We start from the raw sequence: 15,338 nt of genomic DNA, 5'->3' as shown, positions 1-15,338 counted from the left end.
TAAGCGATGGATGGGCGAGTCCCTGCGCGAAAACGACCTCTGCATAGGTTATGATCGGACGGACACAGTCTTGCAGATTTTCACCTTATTCCTAGGGGATAAATTACTACGTTGTAAGGAGAGAATACAAACGCAGCGCGATCACGCACACTGTGTCATCCGCGAATAAAGCTAGCTCGGTCGGTGTTTGGGGATTTGGGAATGTCACTAGTATACAATGGAAATAGTAAAGGGAATAGCACGGAGCCTTGTGAGGGTCCCTTCCACGCGGTAGCGAAATATTTGAGAGGAAGTCTCGTATGATGTGTACGAGATTTTATCGAAAGTTTTCGTCACATCGAAGAAGGTTTTTTATAGTGCAATCTTCTAGATATTTATAAAAAAAATTGCTTCTTTCCACAGCTGCGGAAAGAAGTGGGGGGTTAGTCAGGCCCATTGAGAGCAGGAGTAGGGACAAACAAAATAACAATGTGTGTGCGTGTACCTGTGCGTGATGGTGTCGGCGTCGGGCATGTTGGCGTACAGCTCCAGCAGCAGGTACAGCGTGCGCCAGCAGCGCGGCGCCAGCGCCTCGGGCGCCGCGCCGGCCGCGGGCGGCGCCGCCTGGCGCGCCGGGCACATGGGCGTGTGGGCGCCCTCGCCCAGCGAGCTGTAGCCTGAGGGGGGCAAACGGTCACGACTCCAGTCTGGTGCTCCCGACTCGACAAAACATACTGGATTTCAATTTTGTTCCAATCTTTCAAATTTTGGTATTGCTTTTAAAACAGGTAAAAAAGTAAAACATGCGTGTCATGGATCCTAGCCTTGATTCTTTCTTAAGTTTGAGCTTACCAAGTTTGCCTTTGACGCTTTTCCCGGTGGAGCGCAACTTCTGCGCGAAGGACTGCGGCCGAGGTCGCGCGGGCTTGCCGGCCGCCGCCGTGGAGTCCGTGGAGGGGGTGGGCGTCAGAGGCGCGGGAGGAGGGGGGTCCACCGGCTCAGGCGCCGTCAGCAGCTCCCACTTCGAGTCTAGCGTCAAGTACTGCGTGTCGCGGTCCAGGGACGAGACCGACACCAGGTTCTCGCGGAAGTCTGAAACTGACGCGCGACATAACCACACTGTACAGCGTGTGCACTGTACGAGGAGGCACGGACGCAGAGTCTCACCAGAGGAGGAGGCGGGCCCGTCGGCGCGGTGCGCGAGCTCCGTCTGCCCGCGCAGCTCCACCTGCGCGTCCTTCACGTTCTGGTACATGGTGCCGATCTGGTGCAGCAGCCGCAGGAGCGGCATGTTGACCTGCTGCGAGATGAAGCGCACGCTCACGTTGAAGTTGAGCACGGTGCTGATGTGCCGCTTGAGGTGCGCGCGAGACACGTACAGCACGCGGCGCCGCGCCACGGCCTCGCCCACGGCCGCCGCCGCCACGCGGCGCAGGTCCACGTCCAGGCACACCTGCAACGCACGGCATGTAGGCTCGACGCGTGTCGTAGTCGTGACGAGTTTAATGCCAATTACTATAAATATTAGGAATAATTCATTAATTATTATAGAAGCAGTCTTCAGCACATGATCATTTTCTGTCCATAAAATTATCAAGACGTTGATGAAGTCGACGATGTCCGGCAGTTTTATAATCGAAACATCATCATAGGCCTCATACGACGATTCACGACTATCATTGTAGCGAAGTCATGCACTTTTTTCATGGCAGTGCAAGTCAATTCTGGAGCGGCAAATTCTAGCGCACACTCACTAAGAGAAACCCTCGACAGTCGGAATATTGTCGACTTGATGTCCTTTCATTCTCCTTCTCGCCAGAACCAGGTACCACCTGATGTTGTTGTGAACCGAAGCAAAAATGTAAAAAATCAGTATCATTCGAAGTAGCTCCACCCGTCCACACTAGTCCACTCGTGTCTCGTGTCAACAGTGCGGACCTTCTCGCAGAGCAGGGCGGCGCCGTCGGGCGGGGCGGGCTCGGGCGCCGCGCGGCGCCGCTCGCGGCCGCCCAGCGAGCCCACCACGATGTCCACGCGCACGGCGTCCAGCCACGCCAGCAGCGACAGCCGCGAGCCCAGCGACTCCAGCGCCGGTGCCGCGCCCACGTCGGACGCCGACCCACCCTCCTCGCCCACGTTCTTCGACTCGCCTGCGAGTGTAACACACAGGTAAACTGAATAACGCTAACCATCCATGGTAATTTTGTCCAAAAACGGAACGTCGGCATCATATCGGTGGTATAGCATCTTTGACAACTTTCATCTTCTTTGTAATCAAAGATCCATTAACTGGTACTTTTTTCCACATAAACCGATTTAAGCAAATTTGTTTGTGATGAAAGTTATGACGTGAGGCGTGTTTCGCTATTTTGATTGAAAATGTATTTATTATAGTGCCAACAAGATGTACGTGTTGTATCCTGACCGTGTGCGACCTGGTGCGGCGACACGCCGAGCGCCTGCAGCAGCGGCTGGAAGACGAGGTGCGCGTCGAGCAGCATGAGCGAGCCCTGCAGCGGGTACAGGCTGCAGGCGGGCAGCGCCGGCGCCGGCCGCGTCGCCGGGATCATCGGCCGCCGCCGCGACACCTCCTGCACACACATATTCACATATACCTACACTAATAATAATAATAAAAAAGTTTATTTCAGATTCTGCATCCATATAATGTTAGTAAAACAATAGAGACTTACGAACTATGTTAGTATATTAAATTAAATTAAATGACATTACTTGACCACACGGCGTATAGGTAACACGTGAGTCATAACCCAGTGTTTCCAGAATGGGCCATCCATCCTCTCTGCTACGTTTCTTAGAAGACTGTAGGCGCTGCCACGTACTCTCGTTATAAGGGAACTGACTCGCTTGCGAACGATAGCATGGAAGCCATCAGTATGCGCATCAGCAAACATTGCAGACGCACTACAGTAACGTGGAAGCCCCAACAATGATCTAAACACATTGTTATATAGGACCCGCAGAGCGCTGTAAGCTTTTTGAGTAAAGCTGATCCACATGCTGCAGGTGTAAAAAGATTGGCAGTATGCCTTAAACAATGTAATTTTTACTTCTTTAGTACACCGAGCAAACCTACGAATCAACATATTACTCCTCACTGACAACGCCCTACGTTCCCTCTCTATGTCCATGTCATCATTTTGCGATGCAGTGACCCAATGCCCCAGATATTTAAATTCTGACACTATTTTCAGCGTACGACTAGATCAAATGACGGAAATTAAATTTCCTCCGTAATGATAATCGAATCAACGCAAACTTCAGAAACTTTTCCAACTTTCTGATACTCCTAAGGAGAGTCAAACGCTCACGGTTTTGATGGGTTCCTGCTTGGCCATCCACTGGTAGAGGTCCTCCCTTGCGCGCTGCGACCGCGGCCGCTCGCCGCTGGCCGCCGAGCACAGGGACATGTCCGAGCCCGCGCGTTCCAGGTCCCCCGGGTCGCCATCTATACACGCACAGAAACGTTACATTTCTATTCTACTATTACTGGAAAATTGGTTTTGCTGTAAAGAAGGAAGAGAATTGTTTACCGAGAGTGTGGCTGGCAGTGTGCAGCAGGAGGCAGTTCTCGTCGACGGCATCCTGCTCGCCCAGGCCGACGCCAGCCGCGCCCCACTCCGTAGACTCCTGCACACAAAGCGTGCCCCACTATGACGCCTCACCCCACCCACACACTGGCACACCGGCCGTAAGGAGCGCGCTACGTTACCTCCAGCAGGTCCGGCAGCGCGAAAGTCACGTTGAGCGGCTTGAGGAGGCGCGTGCGGTAGCCGTGCTCGAGCAGCAGCGGCGTGTACAGGATGTTCTTCCACTGGCGCGTGAGCACGATGACGCCCTGCCGCAGCGTGGACAGCGACGGCAGGTGGCGCTCCGCCAGGTCCGCGTGCACGGCGGCCGCGTCCGCCTGCAGCGCGTGCCGCAGCAGCACCGCGCTCAGCTGCAGCGACGGCTCGTCCCGCAGCTGCCGCGCCATCGCCGTGTGCCGCCCGTAGCGCGACTGCAACGTCACACGGCGTCAGCCCCGCAGCCGCAGCCGCGGGCGTGCTGGGCCGGGGGCGGGCACTCACCTTGGGCGGCGCGTGATGCGGCGCCAGGTCCAGGGCGCCCGCCATGAGGCAGGCGGCGGCCGCGGCCAGGCGGCGGGCGTGCGCGCGGTACAGCGCCACCACGCGGATGCCGAGCCGGTTGCAGGGGTTCATCCAAGCGTTGATGGCCGGCGCCGCCGTGCTCAGCAGGTTCCAGTCGAGCCGCGTGTAGTCGATGCGGCCCGTGATGGGCGTGCGCGGCGGCGCGGCGAAGTTGAACCACGTCATCTTGAGGTCGATCGCGCAGGAGGAGGCGTTGCCGGGCGGGGGCGAGCGCTGCAGGGCGCTGGCCTCGGGCTCCGGCTCGGGCTCGGGCGGCGGGGGCGCGGGCGTGGGTGGAGGCGCGCCCAGGTTGGGCGTGCTGGGCTTGGAGCCGGGCTCGCGCTTGCGGAACAGCTCCTCGAAGCCGGAGGTGCGCGTGGAGCGCGCGGACGAGCGCTCGGGCCGCGCCTCGTCGGACTTGACGGAGCCGCGGCACGAGTCCGAGTCCCGCGGCGTGGCGGGCGCCGGCGCCGGCTCGCCCGCCTTCTGCGCCGAGTGGCGCGACACCTTGATGCCCACGCCCTCCACGCCGCACTCGAACATTATGTAACCTATCGCGCTCTCTTTCTGCCCTTCAGTACCTCCGTTTTGGTTGCACTACAAAAAGTTAGAATAATAAAAAAATGCGGGAAGTTGTAGTTTTGATGTGGTAGGAGGGCAAAAAATGAGAATTTAGTAATATTATTTGAACTCACCGTGCCGTCGCATCCTTCGTCACAAGGTTCGATCCGTGCGAATTTAAACGACACTTTGGAATGTTGACACGGAATACCGGTGATCGTGGCGTCCTTTAACTGAGATGATTCGTTTCGTACGCGTCGTAGTTGCCCGTGAACTTTACCTGTGCAAAAGAAAGAGCTAATGACAGCAGTTGAAAGCTTACATGAAACGGGAATCGAACAGTATGCTCGAATATAACACTGACCGACGTTGAGCGAGAAGGAGATGTCCTCTGTGTGGTGCTGCGCGGACTCGATGTAGACGGGCTCGCCTCGCTCGGGCAGGCGCCGCGCGGCCCCGCCCAGCGCACGGGCGCCCTTCATGATGCCGAAGGACTTCTTGCTAGCCAGCGCCCGCAGCGCCGGCCGGTAGTACAGCTGCACCGTCTCCACGCTGCGCCGCGAGCTCGCCAGCTTGCACACCACGTTCTCCACCGCCACGCCGAACAGCGACACGCACGTCAAGTCCTGGATGTTGTCCAGCGCCGAAAACGAGATCATATCCTCGACGACGGACGACTGCAGGAACACGACGCTGACGCGCGGCACGGCCACCGTGGCCTGCAGCCGCTCGCTGACCGTCTCCTCGTACACGTTGGAGGGCGGGATGGTGGCCAGCTCGCAGCGCTCGTCGCGGCCCGGCGGCGCCGCGGCCCGCTCGCGGGCCTGCATCGCCGGCAGCCAGTTGGGCACGTGTCTCTTCTGCTTCAGCACGTTGGCTCCCTGCACGGCCGAGATACACAGCAGCCGCAAGTGCGTCACCACCGTCACCGGGTGCACGGCCGCCAGCACAGGTGTGAGCGACTCCACGAACCGCTGCGCACTCTCGAGTACGAGCGGCGTGAGTAGCGCCTCCACGTCGCCCCGCAGCTTCACGACGAGCCCGGCGCGCTGGTCCACGCTGGTGCTGGGCGGCGCCTCCGCCGCCTCCTGGCTCTCCTGCGCCGCCTGCTGCACGTCCCACCAGCCCGCGGGGAACGGGTGCGCGCGGATCTGAGAGTTGAAGTGCGAAGTCGACGACGAATGCGCGCCGTGCTGGTTCGGACAACCGTGCCCGTCCTTCTTCGGTATCAGTTTCAGCATGTTGATTTTACCGAGAGGTTCAAAATGTGGTACATATCTCTGGCCTACGTAGACGAGGGTTCCGTCGTCGGCGCGCCTAAACAACGGCAGCGTGAAGGCGTCGGTACCGCTCGGCAGCGAGCACGCCGCCCAGTTGCTGCATCGATACTGCGGTAAGTTGTGCATGTAGCTGGCCATGAGAAGAGGAGAATCTACTATCGGCTTGTTTGTCTGCATGTGTAAGTTCACGAGAGTCATGTCCTCCTGGGACGATATCGCCGATATGAACGACGTCGATGACACCGACCCGCTCTCGGAGTCCGGCTGCGCCCCGGCGCTCAAGTTACTTATCGTGTCGGGAACCTCGATCGGCTCCGACCGCGGCATCGAGTTGCTCCACTTTTCGGTCGCTACGTCGTTGATGCCTAGGGAGCTTTTGTCCCTCGGGTTGCTGTGTCGGCTGCCGTAAGAGTGCTTGAGACTCGACGAGCGACTCGGGAACATATCCTCGTCGGCCGAGAAGAAGGCTTCGGAGTGGTTCTCGCTGGTGATTGACATGGTTCGGCGCACCTCCGGCGGCAGGCCGTCCTCGGGTGGCACCTGCGAGTCCAGCGAGTAGTGCGACTCCGACACGCCCACGCTGCGAGCCGCCGCACGAGGCACCACGAACACGTCACCGTCCGCGCCGGCTTTGCGAGAGGCGTTGTCCTTGGCCGCGCAGCTCAGTGCTAGTTTGGAGTCGGATACGCTGCTTTCGAGCTGCGGTACGTTGAGCACCGCCTTGTTCAACTTCGAGTCGCTGTCGATCTTGCCGCTGGAGCGCGGGGCGGAGTCGACGAGGCGCGCGTACGGCACGTCGCAGCGCGCGGAGGAGGCGGACGCAGGCGGCGCCGCCGGCTTGCCCAGGCTGGTGTAGGAGGCGCGGCGCGCCGGCTGCCCGACGGGGGCGGAGGCCCGGCCACGCGTCTCGGGGCGCTCGGGCCGCTCGGGGCGCTCAGGCCGCGGAGCCTGCAGCCGCACGTGGCGTCCGTATGGCGGCGTATGGAACACGAGCTGGCCCGGCAGCAACAGGCTCTGCCCGTAGCCGTACTCGCCGCCTGTCTCGATCACGTTGAAGGCGGCGACGTTCACGCCCTCAGCGAGGTCGCTCGCGCTCGGCTTCAGAAAGCTGGGACCGTTTCTGTTCGAACCGAAGAACGCGCAACCGCCGAGGCAGCCGCACTGCGTGCCCTTCCCTTCGGTGGGCCACATGAACCACAGCCTTTTCGTCTTCTCGTCGTGCAGTTTCAGGAACTTTTGTTGCACGAGGTGGAGATTCTTCGGGCTTTGCGGCAGCACGTCCGCAGCTTCGATGAGGACGGGACCGAGCGACACGGAGCCGACGCCGACCCAGTTGTCATTGTCGACGACCTTGCTCTGACTGCTGTTGCTGCTGTTTGAGTGGTGATGAACTCCGGTCTGCATATTGGTCTGCGTGTAGAGTACCAGTTTGATGCTGGGCAGCAAGCCAGTGATGCCGGTGGCGACGCCGGGCCCGTGCAGGTTGCAGAAGCTGAGCCGCACTGGCGTCACGCAAGTCTGAAGCGTTGTGTTGCTGTCCGCCACGTACAGGTCGATCAGGTCAATTGCCACGCGGACCATCCGATACTTGATTTCATTAGGGGTCGGACATCGATATTTTAGAGCAAGGTCGGTCTCGGGACACTGAACATCGTTTAGACCGTGGTGACACTGTTTGGTAGGATTCGGAGGAGTTAATTCGTTTTCACTGTCACAGATTAAAAGCAGGAGAGTCTCAAGCGAAGACACCACCTGGTACAGCTGTGGCAGCGTCAGGCGCCCCGTCAACTGTCCCAGCTGCAGCTCCATCATCCACGCATACTCTATGGTGTCCTCGTCGGCGGCGCGGTTCGCGTCACTGAAGAAACCGTGCCCTCGCAGTTGAAAGGACGACAACATTAGGTGACCTTGATAGAGAACGCCTGAATTGTTCGGATTCGTCCGCGACAAATTGTTGGAGGAGACCAGAATCGAAGGACTTAGGAGGAGCTGAAGTTTGGTCTCGCGGAAGCTTTTGTCCATCTCGAAGCCGAACCGCTCGATGAGCACGACGGGGCAGGGCGGTTCGTTCTCGCTGCAGTTCTTGACCAGGTGCGCCTGGATGTCGTGGATGGTGATGGACACGTGCACGTCAAGCGGGCGACAGCGGCGCGGGTCCAGCGCGCCGGCCGCCGCCTCGTCCAGCGCCGCTTCGCCCGCGCCGGGCCCCGCTCCGCCCGCCTCGCCGACCTTGCTGCCGACTGCAGGTCCGACCCAGAAGTATGCGTCTAGGTTAGGTGTTTTCGCCATGTCCGTAAACGTCTGGTCCTCTCCGAATATGTTCTCGAGCAGGTTCATGAAACTCGTTATGATTGTTCCGTACGCGAGGAGCATCGAAGGTCCAACTTCGAGTTCGACGCTCACCTTGTCGGGCGCGAGAGCGGTTCTATCAAATTTGTTTCCGTCTCCCGCCCAGTTCATCTGGGGTTGTTTTCTCATTCTAGGTATTCTCATCGGGGACAGCAGGATCTCCTCCTTCTCCGGGGTCGTGATGTCCGCCTGTGGCTCGGGTCCCAGGGGTGGTATGGGGTGGTAATTGTACCGAACGCTCAGTGCCACTATGGGAACGGACCAGCAGTCCACCCAGCCTTGTGATTTGACACATTTTCTGCGCCATTTAGAGGCTTTCGTTCGATTGGAGACGAGTTTCATATTTTTGTCGATCGATAATAGAAGTAACCTCGATGTGTTCACTTCGGGTAAGTAGAGACTCATATCGACGGCTTCGCCTTGAATCCAGATTTTCAAAGGAATTATATCAGGCAAGAAATCTATGAACGGCAAATCAAATGAAACGTCGAGTAAATCACCACAGAATGCGACGTGGTTGTTTTCTTGGTTAGTTGAACTGCAGTCTATCCAATTATATTGATTGCTGACTGTGACCACTTCACACTCTTTCAGAAGCAATGATATTTTCCACGTGTATGGGACAAAATGTAGAATATCTGGTCGTGATTTACTCGCCCAATCGTTAACTAGATCTTGGAAAAAATCGACGTGAGTGTAGACGAGATGCGTGGTCGCTTTGCACCCCGTCAGGGACAGTTGCCAGCACTGGTGGTGGTTCCAGACTAGTGGGTAATGGCACTTTACTGTGTATTCCAAAGTTTCACTTTCTGCCAAACTTCTATATTGCAAGCTTGTAGTGGCCTCTAGATGTAACAACTGCCCTGTAATTTTTGTCGTATACCCGTCTTGCAATACTATCCAAGGCAGTGTGACTTCTAAGTAGGATCCCGCTCCGATGTTTATATGAACGGCGTTCGTTTCTTTGTTTTTCGTAAACAAAATATCAATTGTTGCTTCATTTAGTGTAGACAATCTGATATCGAAAGACTGCATCTGCCGGCGATCACCAGGCTTCGGTTGGGGAGTCACTTCTAAGTTTTTGTAATTAGGCGGAAAAAAGAATCTGAAGAGATGATCCCTCTGGCGGTCGGCCCAAGGCCCGTAACTGAAGTCGGTGCCTTTGCCACATTTGATGTCGACGCCCCAGATGGGCGGCGCGGACTCTACCACGTCACCGTTGGCCAGCTGTAGCAGCACGGGTCGCTCGGGCACCAGCCCCGGCTCGTCCATGTAGAAGTACACCTCCATGTAGTTGGAGCTCATGACCACGAAGCCCTCGCCCATGTAACGCGGCGGCTCGTCCACCATCGCCGTGTAGTTGGGGCTCGGCGCGAGCATCACCTTGCAGTTGTCCGCTTTTACCTTGACGAAATGCATGAGGTGGTCGAGGCTGGATGCGGGCGGCTTAGTACTGTACAGCAGGTGCGCCTCCTCTACGGCGACGGACAGCGTGGTAGGCACGAGCCGGTTGCCGAACACGACGCGTGCTGAGCACACGTCGCATTTGATGACGGGGATAAGGTCGCGCCACGTGCGCGCCATGGCGGCCTCGGAGCGCACAGCCTCGGCGGCGCGGCGCCGCTTCTCGTTGGCGTCATTCATGGCCTTGTCGCGGTCCGCTCCCTCCTCGTCGGTCGCCTGCTTCATCACTGGCTCCAGCCCAAATGTCTTCTCTAGTTCGCTGTACAGCTCGCACCGGTTGTAAAAGTGCAGCTCGAACCCATTCAACACGATTGACAGCCGTGTGTCGGAATGGGATAGATCTGCAATTATTAATTATACATTGAGTATACAAGTCGAATTTTAAACAAAACAATACGGAAATTACAATTTAAACTTACCTTCAGATACATCTTTAGGGACATAGGAACGCCACCATCTAAATATTAGATAACCATCCTGAATGCGTAGTGTGTAGTCATAATTGATGTAGACAATATCACGGAACATAATCTTTCCAGACAGGGCATGAAGCGTTATGGAACCTGGAATATGACAATAATACACATCAAAGCAATTCATCTAAAAAAGCAATATTACAATTTGACATTTATGTGTGGTTTTTAAAAGATGTGTTGCTGTTGCAGTTTCTTGTCATTTCTTCTCCTCAGCCATAACACCTTGTGAAATGACGAAAATTCAGAAATGTTCTATTGAACTTCAACAAGTTTATTCATGATAATTACGTTGAATAAATGATTCTGATTTCTGCATATAAAAGTAAGTGCTCAAATAAATGTCAAATACCATTATTAATTTTTAGATGAATTGCTTCGATGTGGCCTTTTTAACCCCCCTGGATTATTATTTGTTTCCTAATCTCTATTCTTACAAACAAAATTTTCAGTCTTAAAAATATGGTAGAATATTATGTTTATTGTTTCAAGTTTCTATAAAACCACAGGGATGACTTTAGATGCCTGTTTACAATAAATGTTATTATCCAGATTTGTTATATTCCCATAATCAACCAATGTTTGGTAATCAATAGACTTTATAATAAAACAAATGAGCCTAGTCAAAAAAATCTTAGTTTAATCGACATTGTGATTTATGTACATGAGATTTTTTATAAAATTATGATTATACTAATATAACTATTATACACAAGACATTCCACTGAACTGTATATTTTTTGAAAAAAAAAAAAAATCATAATTAATGAATATTCAATGCATGCTGTGATAATTACTCATTTACTTATAGTATGGTAATGAATGTTTGAAGGTCAAGCGTACACAGATTCATTTCCATTAGTTTATACTCACTGTAAGAACTATTCTTATTGATAACAAATAATTATAAATGAATACACTAATAAATATTCCTACATTTATTTCAGTTTCATTGAACTACATAACAAAAAATAACTATAAACTTTATCAAACTTTAGTAGGAATATATCAAATGTTTATCTTACCTATCTTGAAATTATCATCCTGGAAGTAGAACTTGTTGACGAGGCGTGTGAGGAGGAAACCGAGCAGGCGGCTGTTGTAGTACGTGATGTAGAGCACCCAGAGCACGGCGGCGGACAGCGCCGTCACCATCAGCACAAAGTTGCGGTCGATGGTGATGTCGGCCAGGTCGCCGCCGAGCGCCGTGCCATTCCAGCCCGCCGCCATCGGCCGCTCCGACCCCTCCATCCCCGTCCAGTTGCTCCTGTCACCACACCAGACACATTACCACACAATACTCCCACTGAATCACCCTCAACACAATACATTATTATCAAACTCCGTAGCTACGCAAATAATACAAACTTACATGATTCAAGGAGGGTGGTTACACTGGGATATTTCACATTGTGTTGATATTCTGTTGAACTCTGAATGGGTGAATTAACTGCATTATATTCACATAAATGATTTTGTTAACAATAAAACTATTTTCATTAGAAATCATAGGTCCCAATCCCCAAGTGTAGTATCTACAGATATGTTCAAAAACCATAATCAAATTAAACCTTGTAAAAGAAGAGCTATCAAAAATGTATTAAATAAAGTTTATTGAAAATATTACTGAAATTCTCAAATTGAATTCGATTAGTTTTGTTTTTATTGTTATACTATGAGCTCAATATCAAAATACATAGAGTAGGAAAATAAACTTTCAAATAAAAACTGATAGTGTAAATTTTCGAACGCGCCTTATTTTGATTTTTTTTTTTTTTATAAGGGTTATGGCCTGGAATCAAGTCCTTTGGGCCAAGTCTTCGTTTCATGTCTTTTAAATTATTTTAGTTTGTACGTAGCACAAGCACAGCACAAAATATGTTTATAAATTCACAACAGTGTTTTTTATGTATTTATATAGTGGAGCGAGACATTTTTCACTATGTAGTAGGTCAATAAGGCGGCGGGAGGAAGTTACTTGATTGTCAATTTGAATAATGTCACTGATTTCACTCGCAAGCACTAATCTTTGAATAGAAAATTGACGACACACAAAAATCATATGTTCTATGTCGGGCGAGTCTTCACTATTGCAATACGGACAAGTTTGCTGCTCAATTATTCGCAGTCTTGTAAGATGTGCTGGTGTCTTATGGTGACCAAATCTCAGTCTATTGATGGTACATATGAATTCTCGGCTAGCACGTTTGTATTCGGGCTTCGAATACCATGGCTTAGTTGGTAAGTCTTCTTGTACTTCTCCATACCATTTGCCCTTTTGTTCTTGATCCTTTTTCCACGCGTCCTTCCAGAGCTGTTGTACGTCGCTTCTTATCAAACCATAGTAATCAGTTAATGGAACCTTTACAATACATTTAACATCTAATGCGTTAATCCCTTCAAATGCAGTCTTATCCGCTATTTCATTGCCAGAAATTCCTCTATGTGAAGGAATCCACATAAAAGCTATGTCTATTCCTTTTAAATATAGTTCATATATATAGTGCTTAATTATATACAACAAATAATTAGTTTTAAAGGAGATATTTATCTTTTTTAAACTTTCAATAAGACTCAAAGAGTCAGTTAAAATTAAAAATCTTTTACTAATAGTTACAAGTCGAATCAGTTTTATAGCTTCTAAAACTGCATAAGCCTCTGCTGTAAATATAGAACATTGGTTATCAAGAACAAAGCTTTGAGCAAACTTAGTTTGGGGATTATAAACAGCTGATCTTACATAATTATCACCCTTACTGCCATCAGTGTATAAAGTATAAAATGGTTGGTTATCATCTAAAAATGCTAACAGGTCATTATTACAACATACTGTGGATTTGATAACTGTGATAGGATGTATTATACTGTTAAAAGAGTGATTGTAACAAGGCCATTTAGACTGCTTAATGATATTAGAACATTTTCTATGCATTTCCAGATAAATACGACACAAATGTGGAGAGACACTTTGTAAGATGTCAACTGCATCAGCCAATGGACCCGAGACTGGTATCAGGTGAGGAACCACTCTTTCAATTACATAATTGTTTTGAGATGACAACAATTTTACACAGTATCTTTCAGCTAACACAATCCTTCTCAAAACCAAAGGCATGATTTTGGTTTCAACCTCCATGGCTCTTATAGGTGTTGAACATATAGCTCCAGATATAATTCTCAAAGCTTTGTTCTGTATAATATCTAGTCTATGTACATAAGAACTATTCAAATATGCTAAAGTACTATAATCAAAGTGACTTCGTACAATGGATTTATACAACATTGACAATATATTAGGGTCTGCACCCCAAGATACTCCTGCAAGGCATCTCAGAACATTGAGACCTTTTAAAGCATTCTTACTAATATATTTAATATGGTCCTCAAATTTAAGGTTTTGGTCAATAACTACACCCAAAAACTTGTGCTGATTTACTCTTTGTATGACATCCCCACTGTACCTAATATCTACAGTAGGACTGTCATCACCAAATATCATCAAACTGCTTTTAGAAGCATTTATCTTTAAATGTAATCTGTTACTATAGTAATTGTCCAATTGGCACAAGGCCGTATTAATATTACGCATTGCAATTAATAAATTTGAATGAGAGCTATACACCACTAAATCATCAGCAAACTGTAAAATATTTACATTACTAGTTTCTACATATTTACATATCTCCGATGTGTACATGTTGTACAACAAGGGCGAGAGTGTAGCGCCCTGCATTGTCCCTTTGGATGCCATTTTAGGACCATGAAGGACATTATTGTATTTAACATATAATGTTCTGTTACTGAGAAAGTCATAAATCCATTTAGAGACTTGTCCAGGTATTTCAATACTTTCAGTCAAAATCTTGACTAGTATGCCAGGATCAACAGAGTCAAATGCTCCTTGCACATCTAAAAAGACACAAATTGTATTTAAATTAGCATTTTTGGCTTTTTTCAGGTCCGTGATAAGTGAGATAAAACTATCAGCACAACTACGCCCTCTGCGAAATCCATACTGAAAATATGGAAAGACACAATTCGACTCTGCATACCAGTCAAGGCGATTTTTAATCATGTTCTCAAATATCTTTCCCAGACATGAAGACAATGAAATAGGTCGATATGAAGTTGCAAGATCAGGAGGTTTACCAGCCTTTAATACTGGAACAACACATTGCGTTTTCCATGAGTTTGGAATAGATTTTTGAAGCCATAAACTATTTAGAATTTTAAGAAATAATTTCTGTACAGTAATATGTAAATTTTTTATAAGTAAATATGGAAAATTATCTAGACCTGGAGTAGTATTTTTCCTAGATTGTAGACTAAATATGAATTCTTCCCAAGAAAAACGATCTAACAGAAATCTAGATTTTGGATTATCATTATTAAGATTAAAGTAGGTGCCAACTGCATTAAAGTTTATCAAATTAGTATTATCAGACAGTTTTAAAAGAAAAGGTTGAATAAACTCATCCTGACATGAATTGTTAGACTTCCTAACACCCCTAAATCTTTTAATAAGATTCCATATTCTGCTTAATGGAGTGGTTCTGTTAAAGCTTTCACAAAGATTATTCCATGCATTTCTTTTTTGTTCCTTTAAAGTTCGTTTCTTCAAGGCATCTAATCGTTTATAATTAATGTAATTTTCTATAGTGGGTTCCTGCCTGTAAACTTTTAAAGCATCATATGAAGCAATAACGCTTTTACGACATGTGTCGTTCCACCAAGGGGCGGGGATCCTACTTCTAAAGTTGTCTGTTCTTACAAAACGGGGTATCAATATTAGTTTCAGTGAATCAAGACGTGCGCAAAAATCAAAATACGAATCTAAAGGATTGCTTTCATCTATCGTCATGTCCCGAAAATGTGACTCTGAGAGCTCTTGGAATCTCTTCCAATCCGTTCTATTATATAAAAATTTTTCCTCAGGGGGATTTATTTGATATCTGTCTATAGATAGCGCAATAGTAGTTATAGTAGGGTAATGATAGCTTCCCATAGCATCGTCATGTACCAACCAATCACAGAGGGGTGCAAGATTTGAACTTACAAAAGTAACGTCAATTGCTGATGGA

At 49.6% G+C, this 15,338-nt stretch overlaps 1 protein-coding gene and 1 long non-coding RNA gene across 2 annotated transcripts in view; one reads left to right on the top strand and one right to left on the bottom strand.

Moving 5' to 3' along the window:
• The window catches only part of LOC126366583 (transmembrane protein KIAA1109 homolog), a 28,902-nt gene extending 17,110 nt beyond the window's left edge, over positions 1-11,792 (bottom strand). The window contains exons 1-14 of the mRNA XM_050009737.1: positions 11,630-11,792; positions 11,283-11,524; positions 10,204-10,347; positions 5,056-10,125; positions 4,826-4,971; positions 4,071-4,727; positions 3,713-4,000; positions 3,534-3,630; positions 3,312-3,448; positions 2,405-2,570; positions 1,857-2,129; positions 1,147-1,665; positions 832-1,071; positions 485-656 (exon numbers count right to left, since the gene is read on the bottom strand). Of these exons, the coding sequence (XP_049865694.1) occupies positions 485-656; positions 832-1,071; positions 1,147-1,665; positions 1,857-2,129; positions 2,405-2,570; positions 3,312-3,448; positions 3,534-3,630; positions 3,713-4,000; positions 4,071-4,727; positions 4,826-4,971; positions 5,056-10,125; positions 10,204-10,347; positions 11,283-11,524; positions 11,630-11,631 (8,153 nt within the window). The 5' untranslated portion in view covers positions 11,632-11,792. The remainder of the gene's footprint in view (positions 1-484; positions 657-831; positions 1,072-1,146; positions 1,666-1,856; positions 2,130-2,404; positions 2,571-3,311; positions 3,449-3,533; positions 3,631-3,712; positions 4,001-4,070; positions 4,728-4,825; positions 4,972-5,055; positions 10,126-10,203; positions 10,348-11,282; positions 11,525-11,629) is intronic.
• Positions 11,793-12,105: 313 nt separating this feature from the next.
• On the top strand, positions 12,106-14,552 carry LOC126368440 (uncharacterized). Its single transcript, XR_007566584.1, has 3 exons — positions 12,106-12,498; positions 13,196-13,273; positions 14,216-14,552. It is a non-coding gene; the product is annotated as an uncharacterized LOC126368440 (long non-coding RNA).
• The last annotated feature ends 786 nt before the right edge of the window (positions 14,553-15,338 follow it).

The sequence above is a fragment of the Pectinophora gossypiella genome, chromosome 1 (genome assembly GCF_024362695.1).
Source record: "Pectinophora gossypiella chromosome 1, ilPecGoss1.1, whole genome shotgun sequence".
NCBI lineage: Eukaryota > Metazoa > Arthropoda > Insecta > Lepidoptera > Gelechiidae > Pectinophora > Pectinophora gossypiella.
This window is presented reverse-complemented; position numbering and strand designations above follow the sequence as displayed.